This window comes from Oculina patagonica, chromosome 1 (assembly GCF_052425735.1).
Source record: "Oculina patagonica isolate OP01 chromosome 1, crgOcupat, whole genome shotgun sequence".
NCBI classification, from domain to species: Eukaryota; Metazoa; Cnidaria; class Anthozoa; order Scleractinia; family Oculinidae; genus Oculina; species Oculina patagonica.
This window is the reverse complement of record NC_135758.1, coordinates 14,916,679-14,937,907: the sequence shown is the minus strand read 5'-3', so window position 1 is coordinate 14,937,907 and position 21,229 is coordinate 14,916,679. Positions and strand designations below refer to the sequence as shown.

The 21,229-nt window shown below is 37.8% G+C and overlaps 1 protein-coding gene and 1 long non-coding RNA gene across 2 annotated transcripts in view; one reads left to right on the top strand and one right to left on the bottom strand.

The window, feature by feature from the left end:
- The window catches only part of LOC144658702 (G kinase-anchoring protein 1-A-like), a 77,143-nt gene that overhangs the window by 55,135 nt on the left and 779 nt on the right, over window positions 1-21,229 (bottom strand). Inside the window, exon 2 of the mRNA XM_078519181.1 lies at window positions 12,057-12,134. Coding sequence (XP_078375307.1) covers window positions 12,057-12,134 — 78 coding nt within the window. The remainder of the gene's footprint in view (window positions 1-12,056; window positions 12,135-21,229) is intronic.
- Window positions 1,431-7,942, top strand: LOC144658937 (uncharacterized). Its single transcript, XR_013571805.1, has 3 exons — window positions 1,431-1,741; window positions 1,980-2,102; window positions 7,783-7,942. It is a non-coding gene; the product is annotated as an uncharacterized LOC144658937 (long non-coding RNA).

Here is a 21,229-nt window from a genome sequence, read left to right as displayed (position 1 = left end):
GGATTCCTGTAGACTCCGTGGTGCCAAGTTAAAACCACAAATTATTTTAATTAAATCAGACTTTTGGATGTCACTGCAGTTATGTAAAATAATTCTTGATATGGCAACACTGTGTTCTTAGAGGAGGTGACCTTGCATCTCATAATCTGAAAAATCATTTCTTGGATAAATCAATAACATCTGTGTTTTAATTTATGTCGCCCTGTTTGCTTAAAACAAATCTTTTATGTTACATATCAGGGCTGGAGATTAACGGTAGCCAACTAGCCAACTAGCCAAAATGGCTGGTGGAAATTTGCCTCGCGGTGAAAACGCAAGTTTTTGCCTTCTTGGAACACATACTTTCCATGGATTTGGGGAAAAAAACCTTGGTAAAAAAAGTAACGAAAACCATGCTTGAAAGTTTGGCTATTGAAATCAAAGGTGTCACTAGCCACTAGGCTAGTTAGAAAAAAAGTTAGTCTCAAGCCCTGCATACGTTTTCGACAAAAACAAAAGTATCATGTAACATACATATACATTTATAATAAGACAAAAACAAAAGTATGGTGTTGCATTTGTTTGAACAGAAGGGGAAGTGTATCATGCTTTCTGTTTCAATGTCTTACTGGTATCCATTAAAATAACGGACATGTTGTTTGGGAATTTTGTATCAAAGCCTAACGTTGTGTGCTTTTCAATGCAGTAGGATTCTGACAGGATTCTGAAAAATCCAAAAAATTAATGTAATTAATTAGACTTTGATGTGTCACAACCTGTAGGCTAAGAGGAAAATAAAAGAATTGTGTTGCCTACACTTGCACGAAAAGTAAACCTTTTTGAAATTCAATTAGCGAAAGTTAGCATAAAAACAACGGTTGAAATGATTGAAAACTAGCTTCCTTGACTAAACACCTGCACTTTAACGTCAACTGATCGGCCGTGTGTGACGTTTCAATAAGGGAAACCCTACCCCCATATATAAGTTGTCACAATATGGTTTTGTGATTTGCTTCATGTCAAAATCGAAATGTATCAGGATCGGTTTTTCAACATACCGGTATTACAAATAACAGAAAACAGCGCTGCAAACTGAAAAGTATTTGGACTTATTTTTAAGCGAAATTATTACAACAATTGATTGGCCATATTGCATTCTGCACTACCCTCCGAGTCTAGAGCTGAGTTTAACTATAACATCACTTTCATAACAAGCACATTTAAGGTGGCCTGCGGGTATTTATTGCTCTGACAGGTCCCTTTTTAAAATGCGTTTTTGCAAAGGAAAACATTAATACAGTGTGTAAGCGATTTTTTGAAATTTTTAAAGCCTGTCAGTAAAATCCCAAAATAATGTAAAATCACAAAACTTGTGACCATCAAGCAAGATTTGTCTAGTAAGTTATGAGCAATTTTCTGAAGCTTAGTTCTTTTTCAATGAAACGCAATTATTTTAATATATCACAATGTACCGTAAAAACCCGCAGATAAGCCGCACCTTTTTTCCAAAAATTTTCGCTCGAAAGCGGGGGTGCGGCTTATCTGCGGGAACATTCGGAAAAGGTGCCGTAAATTTTCGTTAACTGATGCTAATTTATGGAAAATTATGTAAATTAATATAACATAAAACTACAAGAGAGTACCGATCATTGCTTTTGCAAGTTTGACAGCTTCTATACTGTTTGCAGTGTCGACAGTGGCCTATAACTTTAACAGTAATATTGATACTTTACGAGCAAGAAAATACCACGAGTATTCACAAGTAAGATGGCCGAATGTTTCTTTCTCATTTTGCACTTTGATGGAAAATTTGTCGAACTGATTACGAAACTCTCTTCATGCAACGAGTTTATCTCCAATAGATGGCTCCCAAATCTCTTTATTTGTCGATATGATAGCCACGAAACCCGAACGCCTCCATCGCCATCTTGTTTTGCTTTACGTTCTCGCCCTAGTCCCATACATGTATTTTGCATCCGATCAAATGCCTGGTTACTAAGCTACGAACGTTCGGCAAACGTAAGTTCTTGTTGTTGTGACACAAAAATTTATGGAAAAACTGCGTTGAATGAAGAAATACCTGTCAACAAATTCCAGAAGAAGATCACCCATAATATGTCAAAGTTGGTTTTCATTATATTAAAGAACTCAAATTGTGGGTAAGACTGAAGTATTTTCTGTTTCACTGTTCATTGACTCAACTTTGGACAGCTTTTTGGAGTTTTGACTCCGACTTTGGATGTTCTTAATTTACTTTCAAAAAACTTTTTTTTCCAACATTTGAGTTGTTAAACTCAGGGTGCGGCTTATCTGCGGGTGCGGCTTATCCGCGGGTGTTTACGGTAATTTTTTGTAATGACCTTTTTACAAGTTGGCAAACAGTTAAAGATCATTCACAGCAAGCTACATGATAATATTTACAAAATAGCGACTTGTTAATTTTGCTCTCAAAACTGCTCTATTATTCTGTCTGATTGAACTGCCGCATAAATGTGATACCTATCTTGACCAAATACCCACCCCATTTAAGGGTGATATCACAACACTGACATGTGTGCAAAAGATTAAAGGTCAGAGATTAACATCAAATCTTAGGAATCAATAAAGCTGGACGATTTTGTGCCAAAATATTGAGAAAATCAAACAAATGATATAAATGCAACTTGCAAAAAACTGTTGATTTGTTTTGCATTTTGTCAAGCTAGCGCTAAATGTAGAACACAATATTTCAAAGTTTCATGCCAAGTTTCAGCCTGTTTCATTCGTACGATTTAAAGAATTACAAATGGAGAGTCAGGTACTTTTGGCTTAAGGGCGCTTGATGCTTTGCAAACCTGCATGAATATAACGAAAAAGAAGTGAATTACAACTTGAAACAGAAAAAGATGTCCAAAGAAAAGCAACAACAGCCTCATTCTGCATAACAAGTACAAAAACTCAGTTCTGAAAACAATGTTTCTTTGTGCGCATCGTGTCTCATCTCATTTTTTAGATTCATCCGTTTTATCCCGAAAATCAAAGACTTTGAAAGTTAGTTTTAGCACAAGTGCGACTGCCAGGTGGTTGAAGGACATCATTAAGTCTGAATACCCGTAAGTTGACAGCATCTCTCGAAGAACTGAGGGGTGTGTCTACCTTTGTTTTGTACAATAGTGCCGTTTAGCGCTCCAGAAGAATGTGGTAATAACGAAGGTGGTACGAGCCTAGCAGTATAAAAGTCTAAAGCAAGAGTTTCTTGCCGGGAACTTTGTAAACATGAGTTTTGCAGTGTCCGCTTGGGTGCTGCGGCGACAAAGTTGCCGAGAAGTGAATTGGTTTAAGACTTGTGAGATTTGTGAGTGTCTGGAGCTCTACCTTCCATCACAATTTTTTTTTCACTAACTCATAAATATGCATGGCAGAAAAATCATTAACGACATCAAAGTGGTTAAAGCCAAACATCGCCTTATCAATCAGCATTAAGTTGTTTGCAATTTTCATGTAATCTGTGTAATGCAGATTATCTTGGGTACACAACCCGACATCTTTTTCATTGCATCACTGAATTGGTCAGCACTTGAAAGAGATCACAATGTTTAAGACCAGTTTACTGTTCTAAAGAAAAGTCACACAAAGCTGCTTTGTTTGATTTACAAGATGCTCTACATCAGGAACATAAAACCCAAACTTAACACGTAATCAGACTTTGTCTGTGTTAATTTTTTACAAAGATCTTTTCATTCTATTCTCCCTATGTATAGCTTCAACTCTGTAATCTAATTTACCTTGATACTGACTTATTCTTTTAAGCTCCTCGTGGAGCAAAGGGCGTCAACAATGCTTCGCCACCAAACTATATGTGCTGCCACCTTCTCTGCTGCGTTCCAGCTGATGTTAGCTTTCTTCAGCTTTGCCTAGCAGTTGATCTTCTCCAGGTCTTAGCAGGTCTTCCCACCTTTCTTTTACCCTGCGGATTCCACTTCAAGGCCTGCTTGGTGGTGTCAGTGCCTGGATTTCCTATTATGTGGCCTTTATATCCAAGCCTGTATGTGCTCTTGTCCTGTCCTGCTCCAAAGTTCTTTGTTACTGATCTTTTCTGGCCAGTGAATTTTGAGGATCTTTCTGAGGCACTTGTTGACAAAGCTTTGAAGCTTATTTGATAGAGCTTTGATAGAGCCATAGAGAAGTGTAGCTTTTACATTAGTAGTGAAGATGCGCAACTTGGTTTTGGTGGAAATCGAGGAGGCATTCCAGACTGGTCTAAGCATGTTGAACGCCAGTCTATTCTGCACTTCACATCCTTCTCAGTTCCTCCAGTGACTGTGATAATACTGCCTAGGTAGATAAGTGAAACTTTCGACATATTCCAGATCCTGGCCATTAAACTTTATTTTGACCCGTTACCTTGATAATGATGAGTCATATGGTGTCAACAAAATGTCGTTCTCTTTTCTTATCGCTTCTTTTTATTCTTAAATGTCTTTTTTTGGAAAGGGAAAGTAATAAGGGCTTAATTACTAAACTACTTTTTACTCCAACTTTGTATCAATTCACTGTAACAATTCACGAGTTTGCTCAATGAGCCTTTGATTAAACTCACAAAGGTGCTTTTCAATCACGTATGAAAACAACTCAGCGGCTCAAAGGATAGTGCAGAAAGCAATATGGCCAATCAATTGACAGCATTTAAGAATAAGTCAAATAAGTTCACCTTTCAGTCTGAAACACTGTTTCATGTTTACTTGTAAGATGTTGAAAATCCAAACGTAACAACTAAATCATGCGACAACCTACATCCGGGAGAAAGATTTCCCTTATTGAAACGTCACATATAGGGCCACAGGTTGAGTACAATGTTTTTAGTAAAGGAAGTTTTTAATCATTTGATCAGTCGTGTTTTATACTTAACTTTGGTTAATTTGAATTTCAAAAGACTTTTTAAGCAGCAAATGCGATACTTTTACTTTTCGTGCAAACTTATGTGACATGATACTTTTGTTTTTCTTCTGAGTCTAATTAATTTAAATTAAAAGGCCTCGCGCACGATGTTGGTGTACAAAGCAAAATGAGCAAAAATCAAAGGAAAAATTTGTTTTATAATCGCTGTAATTTACATGTAATCTTCCTTATTCTCTTCAAATATGCACCATTTTGAAGCTTATTTTATGTAGTTTCTTTAGCTCTCACTTTTGTCTTGAAAAAGTTAAAGCTTTTGCCTGAGGGAGTGAAAGTATGAGATTCACTCACGTCAAAACTTCTCAAGCAGCGTAACATTACGGTCCAATTTTTCGCTTTCCAGTCACCGGCCCGATTTGCTCATTTTGCCGTTTTTGCCAATTTGCTTTTTGCCATTCGCGCCCTTTTTGCCCCTTTTGGCGTTTTTGCCAATTTGCTTTTTTGCCATATTATCATGCCTTTTTTGCTGGAATGTTTTTTGTTTTGCCTTTTTTGCGTATTTTGCTTTTGGGCTATTTATATCGGTTCAAGACAACATTTGAACGATCCATGAGCAAAATGTGCAAGCTGAAAAGATAAACAATGAGTTAGCTTCTATTGTAAATTTTTGTTCCAACTAGCTGAATAACTTGAAGTGCAATTCAAAACTACAAATTAGAGAACACTAACCTTGACAAACTTTTCACAACAATAACATTTTGCGGCGTAAATACATGTGTACTGTCAGAATATTTATAGCTTCCAAACTAATTTTCACCGCCGAAGCTAACGCTTCGTATAATTCCCATTAATAAAACTACTCAGCTAGGTTAGTTTCTAAAATACAAATCTCCGAAAAACATTTCAAATAAAGTGACTGACGATTGAGTGAATATGTGAAGAAAGTGAGAAAAACGCGCCTGAAATATATCAGATTACAATCTACGAGACGAATGTCTGTTGTTGTCTGATAAAATCTGATGATGTCTTAATCTATTTCAAATTTAAAGCATAAAATGTCCAATATAGGTGTTCAAATGAAGGGAACTTGAAATAAACTTAATTTGTGATTAACTTTCATTAAAAATGAAGCAACAAACTGCTTTAATGAAAAAAATATTTCCAAATTCAAAGCCGTGAAATCATGCATGCGACTTCACGTTAATTTAATTACTTCACACTTTGCTTATTTTTGGCGACGGCTAGCATATTTTCGATAGGACCGATGGCGATTATTCATCCACATTCAATACAATTAACTTCATGGACAAAAAGGGCCAAAAAAATATAAAATAGAGTGTGCATGAAGTGAACAAACTGCTTTAAAAGCGATAAAATATTTTCAAATTCCTTGAAGCCGTGAAATCATGCATGCGACTTTACAAGCTTACAGAATTGTCAGTTCCAAATCGATTCCAAAGCGCCTAATTTTTTTAAATTTGTTTCGTTAGTACTTATTCGTTCACTGTCTGAAATTTACTGACTGATACGGAGCTATAATCATTAGAAGCAAAATTTATCTTTTTATACCATTGCACGAAATTGTCACTACACCAATTAAAGTCTTCGGAACGGCGTCGGCCAGAGTTTTCAAAGAGCAAAACTAGCAAAAAGAGCAAAAATTGGAAAAGAATGAAACATAGCAAGGGCGTAAAAGGCAAAATCACAGAGGGCGTAAAACGCGCGATTGGCAAAACACTAAAAAATGCAACGTTTATCAAAGGCAAAAAGTGCATGAAGTGCGTGAAACGCGCGAAGAAGGGCGTGATGAAATGAACATGTTTTGAAATCCAGTTTTTGTCTCACGCTACTCTTTTAACAACATCTTTTTTGACAAACTAAAGAAAAAAAGAAAGAGTAATACCATTTTACAGCGAAATTAAAGTGCACCTCGAAAATACCTTCTTCTATCAAGTTCGTTTGACGGAAAAGTTTAAAATTAAAAAAATGCTTTCCACGGTCGGGTGAAAAATTGGGGGCAAAACGACATTTTTTCACTAACCTGTGCAAACAAATGTAACATGATGCTTTTGTTTTTCTCCTAAACGTATGTAACACGACACTGTTGTTTTTTGTCAAAAACAAATGTAACTTGACACTTTTTTTGGAAAACAGTGCGACATCGACGAAAGTTGTTTTTCCTTAACTATTGAAACCAATTATAACACTGCGTTTTACCGTGGGCATACGGCCAGGTGTTCCCATCCACTACCCCCTTCACAGAAATAATTAATTAGTTACCGTAAAAACCCGCAGATAAGCCGCACCTTTTTTCCAAAATTTTTCGCTCGAAAGCGGGGGTGCGGCTTATCTGCGGGAACATTCGGAAAAGGTGCCGTAAATTTTCGTGAACTAATGCTAATTATGGAAAATTATGTAAATGAATATAACATAAAACTACAAGAGAGTACCGGTCATTGCTTTTGCAAGTTTGACAGCTCCTATACTGTTTGCAGTGTCGACATATGGCCTATAACTTTATGAGTAATATTGATACTTTTCGAGCGAGAAAATACCACGAGTATTCACGAGTAAGATGGGCAATTGTTTCTTTCTCATTTTGCACTTTGATGGAAAATTTGTCGAACTGATTACGAAACTCTCTTCATGCAACAAGTTCATCTGCAATAGATGGCTCCCAAATCTCTTTAATTTGTCGATATGATGGCCACGAAACCCTCCATCGCCATCTTGTTTTGCTTTACGTTCTCGCCCTAGTCCCACATTTCGCGTCCGATCAGATGCCTGGTTACTAAGCTAAGAACGTTCCGCAAACGCGTGGTCTTGTTGTTGCGACACAAAAATCTATGGAAAAACTGCGTTGAATGAAGAAATACCTGTCAACAAATGCCAGAAAAAGATCACCCGTAATAAAAAATTATGTCAAAGTTGGTTTTCATTATATTAAAGAGCTCAAATTGTGGGTAAGACTGAAGTATTTTCTGTTTCAATGTTCATTGAGTTTACGTTCGATAAAGAAGACTTCCTAAAGACTCAACTTTGGATTTTTGACTCGTTTTTGGATTTTCTTTGATTTACTTTCAAAAAACTTTTTTTCTAACATTTGAGTTGTTAAACTCAGGGTGCGGCTTATCTGCGGGTGCGGCTTATCCGCGGGTGTTTACGGTAATTAATTGATATTTATTGATTAATTGACATTTAAAGTTTACACCTTAGAGCTTTAGCAGTTTAGCAAACGACAGCTCACATAACCATTACAATAGTGCATTCTGCACTAAAAACTATCTTGATAATTTTTGCATTACCTCCCAAATATATACACAAGAGACAATGGTCCAACTTTGGGGAAAACTTGTTTAATCCAGATTGATTGATTAGCAGATTGATACTTGAGCTGAAGTGAAAAATCATCTTAAATGAAGCTCGATCTTACCCACCAGTTCATCTTTCAGTCCTAGACTAACATTGTCAATTTTACAGATAAAATGTCATTTTTCATCAATAATTTATACTGGCCTTGCGCACGGAGTTGGCGTACATTTGCGTAACAAATTTTGTCTCACGCTAGATTTCTTATCGTAAAACTTGGCAGAATAAAACTTCAGTCTATGTGCACTAAGAAAGTGACATTCTTTTTCTTGGTAAGGTCTATTTACAAAAGCGAGAGGAAAATTGTCAAAACGAGTTAGCGAAAAAATGTTGTTTTGCCCCCGATTTTTCACCCGACAGCGGAAAGCATTTTGTTTTATTTTAAACTTTTCTGTCAAACCAAGTTGATGGAAGAAGGTATTTTCGATGTGCACTTTAATTTTGCTGTAAAATGGTATTACTCTTTCTTTTTTCTTTTATTTGTCAAAAAAGATATTGTAAAAAGAGTAGCGTGAGACAAAAATCTAATTTCAAAACATGTTCATTTCATCGCGCCCTTCTTCGCGCGTTTCACGCACTTCATGCACTTTTTGCCTTTGATAAACGTTGCATTTTTTAGTGTCTTGCCAATCGCGCGTTTTACGCCCTCTGTGATTTTGCCTTTCACGCCCTTGCTATGTTTCATTCTTTTCCAATTTTTGCTCTTTGTGCCAGTTTTGCTCTTTGAAAACTCTGGCCGACGTCGTTGTTCCCAAAGACGTTAATTTGGCACGTAGTAAACAATTTTGTGCAGTGGTAATAAAAATTTATTTATTTGCTTCTTCTTTGCAGTCAGTAAATTTCGGACAGTGAATGAATAAGTACTAACAAAACATAATTTTTTTTAGAAAAATAGGCGCTTTGGAATCGATTTGGAACTGACAATTCTGTAAGCTAAATTAATGTGAAGTTGCATGCATGATTTCACGGCTTGGAATTTGAAAATATTTTATCGCTTTTGAAGCGGTTTGTTCGCTTCATACACACGCTATTTTTGCTTTTTTTTGCTCTATTTGTCCATGAAGTTAATTGTATTCAATGTGGATGAATAATCGCTATCGGTCCTATCGAAAATATGCTAGCCGTCGCCAAAAATAAGCAAAGTGTGAAGTAATCAAATTAGCGTGCATGCGTGATTTCACGGCTTGGAATTTGGAAAAAACATTGATTTAAAGCAGTTTGTTCGCTTCATTTTCAATGAAAGTTAATCACAAATAAAGTTTATTTCAAGTTCCCTTCATTTGTACACCTATATTGGACATTTTAGGCTTAAAATGTTTTGAAATAGATATTATCATCAGATGTCATCAGACAACAGCAGACATTCGTCTCGTAGATGGTAATCTGATATATTTCGGGCGCATTTTTCTCACTTTCTTCGCATATTCACTCAATCGTCAGTCACTTTATTTGAAATGTATTTCAGAGATTTGTATTTCAATAATATATAATACCAATGCGAATTGTGCGAAGCGTTAGCTTCAGCGGTGAAAATTAATTTTGTAAGCTATAAAAATTTGATAAAATTTTATTATTGTTGTGAATAGTCAGTCAAGGTTTATAGTGATCTCTATTTTTAATTTTGTAGTTTTGAAGTGGACTTTTAAGTTATTTAGCTAGTTGGAATAAAAATTTACTACAGCAGCTAATTCATTGTTCATCTTTTCAGCTTGCACATTTTCGCTCATTTTATGGATCATGCTCAAATGTTGTCTTGAACCAGGGCGCTGCTTGAACCGATATAAATAGCCCAAAAGCAAAATACGCAATAAAGGCAAAAAAAAAAAAAAAACATTACAGCAAAAAGGGCGTGATAATATGGCAAAAAACAAATTGGCAAAAACGGCAAAAGGAGCAAAAAAGGCGCGATATGGCAAAGGCAAATTAGCAAAAACGGCAAAAAGAGCAAATCGGGCCGGTGACTTGAAAGCGAAAAATTGGACCGTAATGTTACGCAGCTTGAGAAGTTTTGACGTGAGTGAACCTCATACTTTCACTCCCTCAGGCAAAAGCTCTAACGTTTTCAAGACATTAGTAAGACCTGAAGAAACTACATAAAATAAGCTTCAAAATGGTACATATTTGAAGAGAATAAGGAAGATAACATGTAAATTACAGCAATTATAAAACAAATTTTGCTTTCGATTTTTGCTAATTTTGCTTTGTACACCAACATCGTGCGCAAGGCCTACTGTCTTGTGCCATCCTCTTTAAAATAATAATAAATAGATGCCACTTCTGCGCCATATAAATAATTTCATTATTATTATTATTATTATAATTATTATTTTCTTATACTGATACTCAAGTACTGCTTTTGTGCATACTTAGAACATAGCCTATTCGGAGGACAAAGATATCTCTGCTCTATATCCCAGTTATTTTTTCATATTAGAATTGATTTTAAGATTTTAATTCTCGCTCATACAAAGGTAATGTACCTTTTTAGTGCAGAATGCACTATTGTGATGGTTTGGTGGGGCTGTCGTCCGCTACCCCTAAAGCGCTACAGTGTAAACTTTTAATCACCAATTAAATAATTAATATCAATTAATTAATTATTCCTGTGGGGGGGTGGGGGTGGGGAGCACCTGACCGTACCCCTAGGTAAAACCTGTAGCACATCTACGTTACTTTCATATGAGATCTCAAACGTATATATTTGTTTCAGAAACCCTTTGCTCTCCTTGTGGTACTAATCAACGTAATTTACACCAACGCATGCGCAGATTAGTCTACGTTGTTTTCTGGAACTATCATGAACATCGCTTGTATTGCGTGTTTGCGGTAGGCTTCCTGCAGACTTCTTGGCGCCAAGTAAAAACCGCAAATCAATTAAATTAGATTTGAGACTTTCACAGCGCTTTCGTAATTAGGTATGCAAAAACTGCACCGGGATTTTCGGCGTGAACCCCTGATAACCAGGAAACAAATATCCTAGCTGTACTGCGTTTTAAAAAACCTGTCGAAAAATATGTTTTTTGATTAGATTTGTTTCTTTAGTTTTTGAGAATCGTCTTTCGTGCAGTCTAACCGTAACTTAATTAAATTAAACATATTCATCGTGCCGCCGTAAAACAAACAAAAACAAAATTCATGTTATCGCATTTTCAAGGACGACAAAAGTAGTTACAAGACTTCGTGTACGGCAGATAAAGGAACACCTGGGAAAGAATACAAGTAGCCTGTGAACAGTTTTTCTGAAAGTAAAATAAAGCAAAAAACGAAATATATAAAACATATACTTTCAATTTTCCATATTGCATTCGGCACTACCAAATCATCGAGATTTTTTTATACCATGCCATAGAAAATACAGCCAATCATAATACAGGAAAGCCGTTGTATATTCAACGGTATTCAACCCAACCTTCCCATCGTGCGCTGCGATTGGATTCTCGACGAAATTTAGTATGCGTATTTTCTATGGCATGGTATAAAATAGTTACACAACACTTTCTCGTGGTATACTATAGAATATCCCACTTGTCACTTGTATTTTCTTGGTATACACACTCGCCTAAAGGCTCGTGTGTATACCGAGAAAATACAAGTGACTCGTGGGATATTCCATAGTATACCACTCGAAAGCGTTGCATAACTAGTATATATATATAGGGCGCCAGCTGTTTTGTTTACTAAGAAAATATGGTAATACTTGACACTGAACAGTCTTTTCCTTTTTAACTTAGTTAATTATTTTGAAACAAACAAAGTTACCTAAGAAATAACACAATGGTGATTACACAGCAACAGCCCTCCAATTTCTCTTATAAGCTTGGTACAAAACAAACCTGTTCATCCTTCTGCATCCATGTGTTCCAGTCTTCATGATTTGCACTCAGCTCATTGTTGTCTATTTCTTGGTCATTCTATGAAGCAATTAACAATATTGCAGGCTGTTAAAGGCCTTCACTGAAACAATGCAAAGCTTCATTGAAAAAAAATATTGAAATCACCTCCCATAAAATCTATGGCACTTTTCGCCATTTCGTTTTTCGCTTGGTTAGTTTGGTCCGTAAAACTGAATATCTCTTTAGTTCACATTTTTTGATAGTCCATTAATTATTAATCTTTGATCATTTTATTCTGTACTTTCCCCCTTTTTTCGACTTTTTTTGCTTGTTTACAAGCAAAATGAAGGAGAATAGCAGTTAAGTGGGGGTAAATGTGGAACCACATTCTTGTTAACTCTCAAGGGACTGTTTTAATTTCTCAAGGGAATATTTTAATTTCTCAACAAGGGATTACTTTCCGCTGTGGGTGATCACTTGCGATCTCGCAGAAAAAACGTGACTTGTCACATTTACAAATGTTATATAACAATTTTAAAAGTGACATGTCAGCTTTCTTATCTCAACGCACGTGTGTCTGAAAGGCGATCTATAAAAAGCGTCGCACAAACAATGGATTGCGTAACTAACGCTAAAACACGAATAAATAATCACTAGCATTTACATCGTTTAAAAATTACAAACGTCAAAAATAAGCCATACCAAAACAACTCGCTCTTTTCAAAGATATTATTGAAGTTAAAACAAATGCAAGAGATGGGGGCTTCTTTTAGCTTAGGAGCGGTTAAAAATTAGGCCAAATTTGGTTGCTTCTTGCGCCATTCTATTTCGTCATCAGCCTAGGTCGTTAGGGACGTGACCTCGCGTTGACAGCAATGTTGCATGAATCGGCTTTACAACATGCGATCGTATCTACGCAGTTCGAGTGGAATTTCAGTCAAAGACAGCAAAATTCTTTCGTATTTCATCTTCAAAATTAATATAATTCGAAAGCATTCACTGTATATATGGCTTTTGTTTAATCCTTCTTAAGCCAACGAAGAAGCTGTCTTGATATCCGACCCTCGCAGAGCCCAGACAAAACGCAGCATGAGTGTATCGATTTGTTTATGCTGCAATTATATGCGCAATGTTTTCTCCTACAGTAGTCGGAAATATCAGTAGTTTTTCATACTTTTCGTGGAGCAATCGTAACGATACGGCCTTGAACACATTGAACAGCGGTCTATGGCGTCGCAAAAACAAAGCGTCAAACGCATATGTTACTGTTTCATTTGCTAATTTCGCTGCCGTAATCGACTGCCTCGAAAGGTCCTTGCAATTTTAAAGTATAGAATTGTCAGATCTCGGTGAAATTTGCACTGTTTATTTGTGTAATGTTGAGGGATATGTGTATAAAAACCCGGCGCGGACGAGCCATTTTTAACAAAATTATATGGCTGCATTTCCTCCGCGAAGATAGGAAATTGTTTAACTAAACTACAAAGCAACTCTAATGATATAGTTCGAAGAACAATGCACAGGATAAACCTTTGACTCATACTTCATGCAAAAAAGTCGGTATCTCGAAGAGACTTTGATTTACTTTCCTTTCCTTTTTTGATTTTTTGTTTGTGTTTCATTTTTCTAGTTTCTTTTACCTTCTCTTTTATTTTCTATATTTTCTTTCCTTTTTTCCTTTCTTTTCCCTTTTTTCTTTTAACCTCTTATTTTTTCCCTATTTTTGGATTTTCTATTTTTCTTCTTTTTTCTTTATTTCTTTTTCATTTTACCTTTTCTTCAATTTTCCTTTTTTTCTCTCTCCGTCACATACCCAGTAACCATTGCTGGCATATTTCGCGCCATTTTTGCCATTTCCTTGTGAGCTTTGCTTGGTGGTCGTCAGTCATCAAACACCAAAATGGAGAATTTTGTTCAAGTTCAAGTGGGAAACACTCTCAAGGAAAATTTCAATTACAGCACAATCACTATCTTGTCAAAAGTGTTGGTTCAAAGCGTTGCGGTTGAAATCATATATCTCAGAATCGAAGATGGCAGTGCTGTCATGCTGGATCCCGATATGCTGGTTTTCATCGTGGCCAATCTACTGTCTTTCGTGATCCGAAGTACATGTAGAGTCACCTTCGTGTAAAACCGAGGCAAAGGACAAGGTATCCCTTGGAATTCGTCTTTCTTAGCTTTTTCTCACCTGTCCAGTCACCTTACTTAGCTGTTGGCACAAGAAAAAAGGAAAAAAGAGAAAAGGAAAAAGGAATTAAAAAAAAGGAAAAAGAAAAACTAAGGTAAAAAGAGAAAAACTGCTGTGAAGAATTCCTGCAGGCAGCTGTATATGCTCACAATGTATCTCCAGTTCCTGGAACAGGTTAAATTAGTCTATTCTTCTTGGTATTTGGCTGCAAGGCATCGTCATTTGAAGTCATTTCTCTTGACTTACCTGAGAAGTACCTATAAAGAGCAGCTTGTGTCTCCTATGCAGGAAGCACAAATTAAAACAGTTTAACAACAGCATCAAAGCAGATATGAAGAGAACTAAAAAAGAATCTTATGTTAAATCGCCAGGCAACTTAACATTGCAGAAAGAAAGCAAGTTTATGTTAGAAGACCACCTCCGAGTTCACAACCAAAAGGGTTAGCCACATGGCTCATTCGTTGATTTGATGGTCCTGACACTGGACAGAAAAGGGTGGAACTAGCTAGGCTAGTCAGTGTTTTGTATTATGACTTCGACACAAATTCACTCGGGATGAGATTAAAACTGTAAACATTGAAAAGATCATTGAAGATCATAAGAAGTAGAGTACACCTGGCCTTGGATAGGTGAAAAGCTAGGCAGCAGAGGAAGAGATAGATATGCATGTCAAAATTGAATAGTTCAGGAAAACATGTGTCGTAATTGGTGATGAACTGCTGACAGCAAAAAGCTGGAGCCCAAAGCTCTAAGGCCATCATCATTGCTAAGAGCTTGAGGATGTTAATGTCATGGCCTTAAAGTTTGAGGATGTGCCCTGGGGAGGGGATGTGAAAGTGTTGCCCTTGAAAAAAGCTGTCTGTGCCTGATGCGCAAGTGTCTGTAGATAAGAAGAATGCACTGTGCACCCATGTTGTGGCCTTGATGAGTGAGAAGCTGTTAAAACATGGGAGGAAATAGCACCACCAATGTGAATCCGATTTGTTGCCCTCAGACAAGGGGTGGAGACGTGTCAACAGGTTAAAGTGTAAACAAGCTTGACATAAATATGTGTGCTGGGCACACGCAGGCAGTGAGAAGGTACAGTTGCATGCCCCAAGTTCGCCAGCAACCTGAATTGAGATTGTCAATACCAGCATTAAACTGCTTTTGCAACTTTTAAACGGCTTGCTGTTTTTTATACCTGTTTCCTTCTTCTAAAAGTCAATGACCAACATTAAGGGTTTTCGTTTCTCTTGTTTTGTTTGTAAGTTCGGCTGAAAATGGCGGTCGTATGAGTTTGTTGGGCGAAAATACTTGGCTATAAGACGCACCTGTTGACAAATGTCAATGGTGACATTTGTTGAAAGCTGAATAAAAAGGAAAACATTTTAGACTTTTAATTTTCTCAAAACCCACAATTGAATACAGAATTTTTTGAAACTTTACCAAAAGTTGTATCTTAACATGCTGATCATTATTACATCATAAACCCAGCTCGTTTTTGTGTCATAAACACTTGAAGCGAAAAATATGGGTGTTTTTAAACAGGTTACGTATATCATTGCTATGGTAACTTGTAATATCAAGAAAATAATCATAACTTGATATCAAATCATTGGGCATCTGTTTAATACCAAAACTGTTGCATTAACTAAAAAGTTTTTGAGCCTCCTTAAAGCGAGGGTTTCACAGCAATGCGCATGCGTGACGTGACAGCTTCTAGAATAAATCATATGGGTCAACACTAAATTCAAAGTACCGGTAGTCACTGTTTGTTAAATCTGAATGAATCTGTCGTTAAACGTCGCCATCCGCCGTTCCGCTTAGACAAATTAAAGTCAGCTATTTCTCAAGTACCCGTAAGTGATGTTTTGTCGACTGATTAAGGCAATTGGGCAACGAAAATGCCATTTAACATACAGAGTCTTGTAGGCGATATCGAGATCGACCGGCAACAGGACGTCAGGGGTGGATCCAGGAATTTCTGAAAGGGGGGTTATACACTCCTTTTTAAATTGCCAATGGTCTGGTGGCGGTTACAGCCCTGTGCCTCTGGCACGGGCTCTTAGGGTGCGGAGCCAAAAATAATAATAAAGTATTTTTTCGTTTGTCTCCGCGTGTCACGTGTGATGGAGATCGCACGTTTCGACTGCATACTGCTGTCTTCTCGGCGATGGTCGACTGGTTGTGCGTTAGCTTATAGCACACGGCTGCGCTGTGATGTTGGTTTTCCGCTCTGTTGTGCATCGTCCTCAGGCTCTGCTGGTGTCGTTGCTCCCTCGGCGGTCCGCGCGTCTCTCCTGTTTTGTGTTTTTTGATCGTGGCATCATGCTCGTTTCCCACTGTCCCTGTTGATTTATTAGGGTGAGTCTTTGTGTCGCCTCTGACCCGGCGTGTGTACGTGCGAGTCACGATCAATCTTTCCTTCCGGTGGTCCGGTGTGTTGGTATGCTCGCGGCGGGTCTGGGTGCATGCGGCGGTCCTCGTGTTCTGTCTCCGTCCCCATGTCTTGCCATTCACGGGTCCTGTACACCTCTTCTGTCGCTGGCAACATCCCCGCTCGCACTCGCCATCGCCTGATGAAGACTAGCAGTTGCAGTCGAACGTCTCTCCCGCCGGGGAGAAATTTATATGTACTCAACGTGCACAACATTTTTTATGACAAAAAAATTCCGTTCTTCCTCCCTTTGCAGCATTGCAACAAAATAACAAAAATGCTCACCCTCACCCCTCCCCTGGATCCCCTCTGCGTTATCAAGGGTACTTTGAGATCAAAAGCTAAAAGATCATCTGGGGGTGCTGCGGTCTGTGTGGCTTACAGAAGGACCTGTCATTTGGAATTTATAACTGTAGAATGTACGGGTTGGTATGAACAGTGTTTTGATGCGACTGAACAAAATTTATAGGTGTGATGTGATAGTGGACGTGATAAGATACAAACATGCGCAAGTGATCACATAGATTGTTTGCTCACTACACAACAATCACAAAGTTCTTTTGCAAAACAAAACAAAGTGGTAGATTGTTGATACCATAAAGCGGAAAATAGCTACAAGGAGTACAACTATTTTAGATCACGGCATAAGCTAAGAAATCTTATGTCCACATCGACGTTTTTGTGATTGTAGTTTCCCGCATCTCAATTCGAATTCGAACGTACGTTTCAGTTGATTTATCTTCACAGCAAGTGCATGAGATTGGCAGAATTCTATCATAACAAAAGCGTTGAATGTGCAAGCTTTAAAGTATAAGGAGAACTGAAAATCGTTTCTCTTTTATACGCCTTTTTCAATCATACCGGACATATAAACAAAGTAAAGCAATGAGGTATCTTGACGTGTAGTTCGCCGCAAGGAAAATCATTCGATTTGCTTCCATCTTTCCAGTTGTCTTTCCTAAAGCACACACAATAACACTGGCAGTTGGATAATTTGCCAATATGCTGGCGATATTTTTAGCATGAGCTTTGAAATTGTAAAGAGAGTCGATTGAACGAGTCAGACGAGTCGATCGACCAGCTTACGCGAAAGTTCTGTGACACGGGCAAATTACGCGCTGGAATTGCATATTGACATATAGCTTCCAATAATTGGTCTATAAACAATAGAAGTGAGTTTGCTTGCGTCATAGCTTGTACATGCGCAGCAACGTGAAACGGTCCCTTTAAAAATGAAGAGATTGATTTCTTTAAACATTGTTCTCACCTTGAAGAAAAAAAAACTCTCGGTGTTCCAGGTTTTTAGACATACTTGATCCTGAGGGAAGCGACATTGAACTCATGAAAACCAAGATGGCGAAATTTGGAAGAAGTTTTCACTCGCATTGGTCAGCGAAGTCGTATATACAACGAAAAGACTGGAAATGAGACGGAATGGAACATGACAGAACAATGAAACTTGATCGAAACTCGGAGAAACCATAAGGGATGGACAAACCGTAATGACTCGATTTAACACCCCTTCGAATGTGTGTTTGTCAATAAACACCTCTATTCCAATTAGCGCCCCCATTCTAATAAGCGTCCCCATTCTTCTAAGCGCCCCTATTCTAAAAAGCGCCCTATTGTGGATAACTGCCCCTACTGAAGTCATCGACATCGAATAGATAAACTCATGAACATTCACCGTACCGTACATGTATATATTTACTGCTAAAACTAGTTGTACCTATCGGTAAGTGCCAACAAGCGAAATACTCATGTTTGTTCATAAGAACAGATGCTGAATGGTTTTCGATAGAAACTATATTTGTTTAAAATTTCCTAAAATATGGTAAATTGTATTTTAGGCAATATGCGAAAAAAGTGCTATTTCTTTGGTGTTCATAAATGACACCGGTTTGATAGCCTGCGTAGCAGGCGCCATAGTTTCCAGTGCGCGTATTCTCGCGATCGCACACTCTTTTAAACGCACTAAAAAACGTACACAGATGTCTGCTACACAGGCTACGTGTTTGATAGATTGATAACTCTTGACAAATCTTTTAATTTTTTCAACCTTAAAAATGTCACAGACTGTGGACAATAAAATTTAATGAGGTTAAACCACTGTTTTTTAATTACAACACGTGATGGTTAAAATGTTTCCGAACACAAAAGGGATAGTTGCATTTCAAGAACTTCTCATAAATCAAATCCCAAAATCAAAACTGGTAAGACGCTTTACAGTAATCAGAGACAGTCATCCAGCATGGATGGGTCAGATTTCGTATGCGAAGTGTCATGTTCAGTTACACAAAACTTACCCTGGGTGCCAGCGGTTTTTCTTGCGTGGTTTCCGGTGTCAGTCAAACTCGATTCCCAAGCAAAAATATGAACAGAAAACAAAACTTAAACGGTCAAGGAATATTTGGAGACAAAATTTTTATTCAAGTAAACATTACATTTGCCGTAAGCAAAAAACTTTTGACTTTCTTGCGTGTATGACATGCAGTAATTTTAGTGAGCGTCGCTTTGTATTGCGCGGAGCGAAAATGCGTGCCAAATAAAATATAAACGGTATTTGATTGGGGATTAAATCATCGGTCAAACAGTTACTATAAACACAATCAACACTAAAAGGAAGCATTTACCCGACTTCAGCATTCTCGTAAGTCAACTCCATTTGAAGTCAGCAGTCTGCTTTTGATTTTCGTGTCTCTCTTCGTAAATCAAAGGACTCCAAAGTCGAAAGATTATTTCATCGCTTTGAAGACCTTGATGTTCATTTTTTCTGTGGTCGAATATTCTGTGGGGTATTCTCTTTCCATTTAGAGTTCCATAAAGGTGTATTTATCGTAAAAGGGGTGAATGACCACATTGAAAATTTTAACAGCGACCCGCGTGGACACTATTTTGGTCATTTGCTCTTTAGCAAGGAGTGAGAGACTGGGAACCAGTTGGGAAGAACAATACCAAACAAATATGGGGTTTACTTACACCCAAATATGGTTAAAAATAGTCCCTTACGCAGAAGTTGAGATTTTTTTCTGCTATACACGCACGGCTCTATGATTCTGCCGCCGAGTCAGCCTCGCCTCTTGGCTTGGCTGCCTCGTTGGCAATAAACAATTCTTTTAAAATTAACTGAACTTTCAACAATTTGTTACTCTTACTGTTTCTGTTATTGTTAGTTATTTTAATATTTATTAAAAATTTGTTTTGAACATTTGGTTGTTTCTCAAAAAATTAAATAAGCGCCCTGTCCCGAATAAGCGCCCTCCCTTGAGGTGCCAAAAGTAAATAAGCGCCCCGGGCACTAAATCGAATCATTACGGTAAAGCACACACTGCTGCTAGGAAAACAATGTAACTTTATTACCGGTAAGTTATATCCACGTTTGACTTGATTGTGTCAAGCTCAGGCTGTTGTTTCTTATCTTGCCAGACAGTGTATAAGGATAAATAAAGTGTTGCTGTGTAGCACTTTGGATTAAACGTTTCTGTAAACAAATTTTTTTTTAGAAAAGTGCTTATTTATTGTTATTGACAAAATAGAGACGTTTCGGGGAAACCCCTTCTTCAGTCTAAAATGAGCCGTTGATACAACGGCTCAGTTGAGATTTGTTGGCTTATTTTCTATTTTTTTCTCCAGGTTTGTTTTCCTGAATTCCAAGCATTTTGCCAGAAAGGGGGGGGGGGGCTGCCGCCTGCCTTGCCCTCTCCCTCCCCCACCACCTCATTGTATGCCTATTCCTCAGTATGTAAGAGGGATCAGCAACAGGAGGTTGTCCAAGCCATTGGGTGTGATGGACATGTTCATCTCAAGAGTATTAAATGTGAATCCAAGAAGTACAAACTGGCAGAAGTGATTGGCAGTGAAGATGCCAGCAGCAAAGTTCTCTTGTTAGATTCTGCTTGTTTCCATTCTGCAAGGCAGAAGGCCCCAACTTCATACCTGCCAACTCTCCAGGTTTTCCTTGGAGTCTCCAAGTTTTTCATCAAATTTCTCGGTCTGATTTTCAGTGAGTATTCATACATTGTCTTAAATGTTATCCTAACAAAAAGATTCCAAGATGTCAACAGATTTTTGTACTCTGGGGGTTGGCAGGTATGCAACTTTGAAGCGACAGGTGGCACTGTGACAGATACCGGTAAACTTTCAGGCGATGGAGACTGAAATATGCTTTGATGGTCAACTAAGGGAATGAATCCCATGTGAAATAATCGTTCAAATGGCTACTGGGAAGTCTTAAATTGCCCCCTCCGAGGAGGCATCCTTGGAGTCCCCGCGTATATATCCATGCCTCTTTATGATGTCCATTTTTTGGTGAGATTATACTGTATACCGTGTCAAATCTCGACTTAACAGTGAGGAGCGCAAAGTGGTCATGGGAAAAAGCGCGCAAAGTGGTCATGGGAAGGCTCGCCTTGTGGTTGCGGGCTTTCATCCGCCATCTTGTGTGAAAGAAGGTAAGTTGTTTTGCCACTTAAAAGAAGAAGTTTGCATTGGGAAATCTTGTAGTCTTCCAGTTTATGGTGTTCTTACCTCATATGCTTTACGTTTACCTTCATAGGTCCTTTTTAT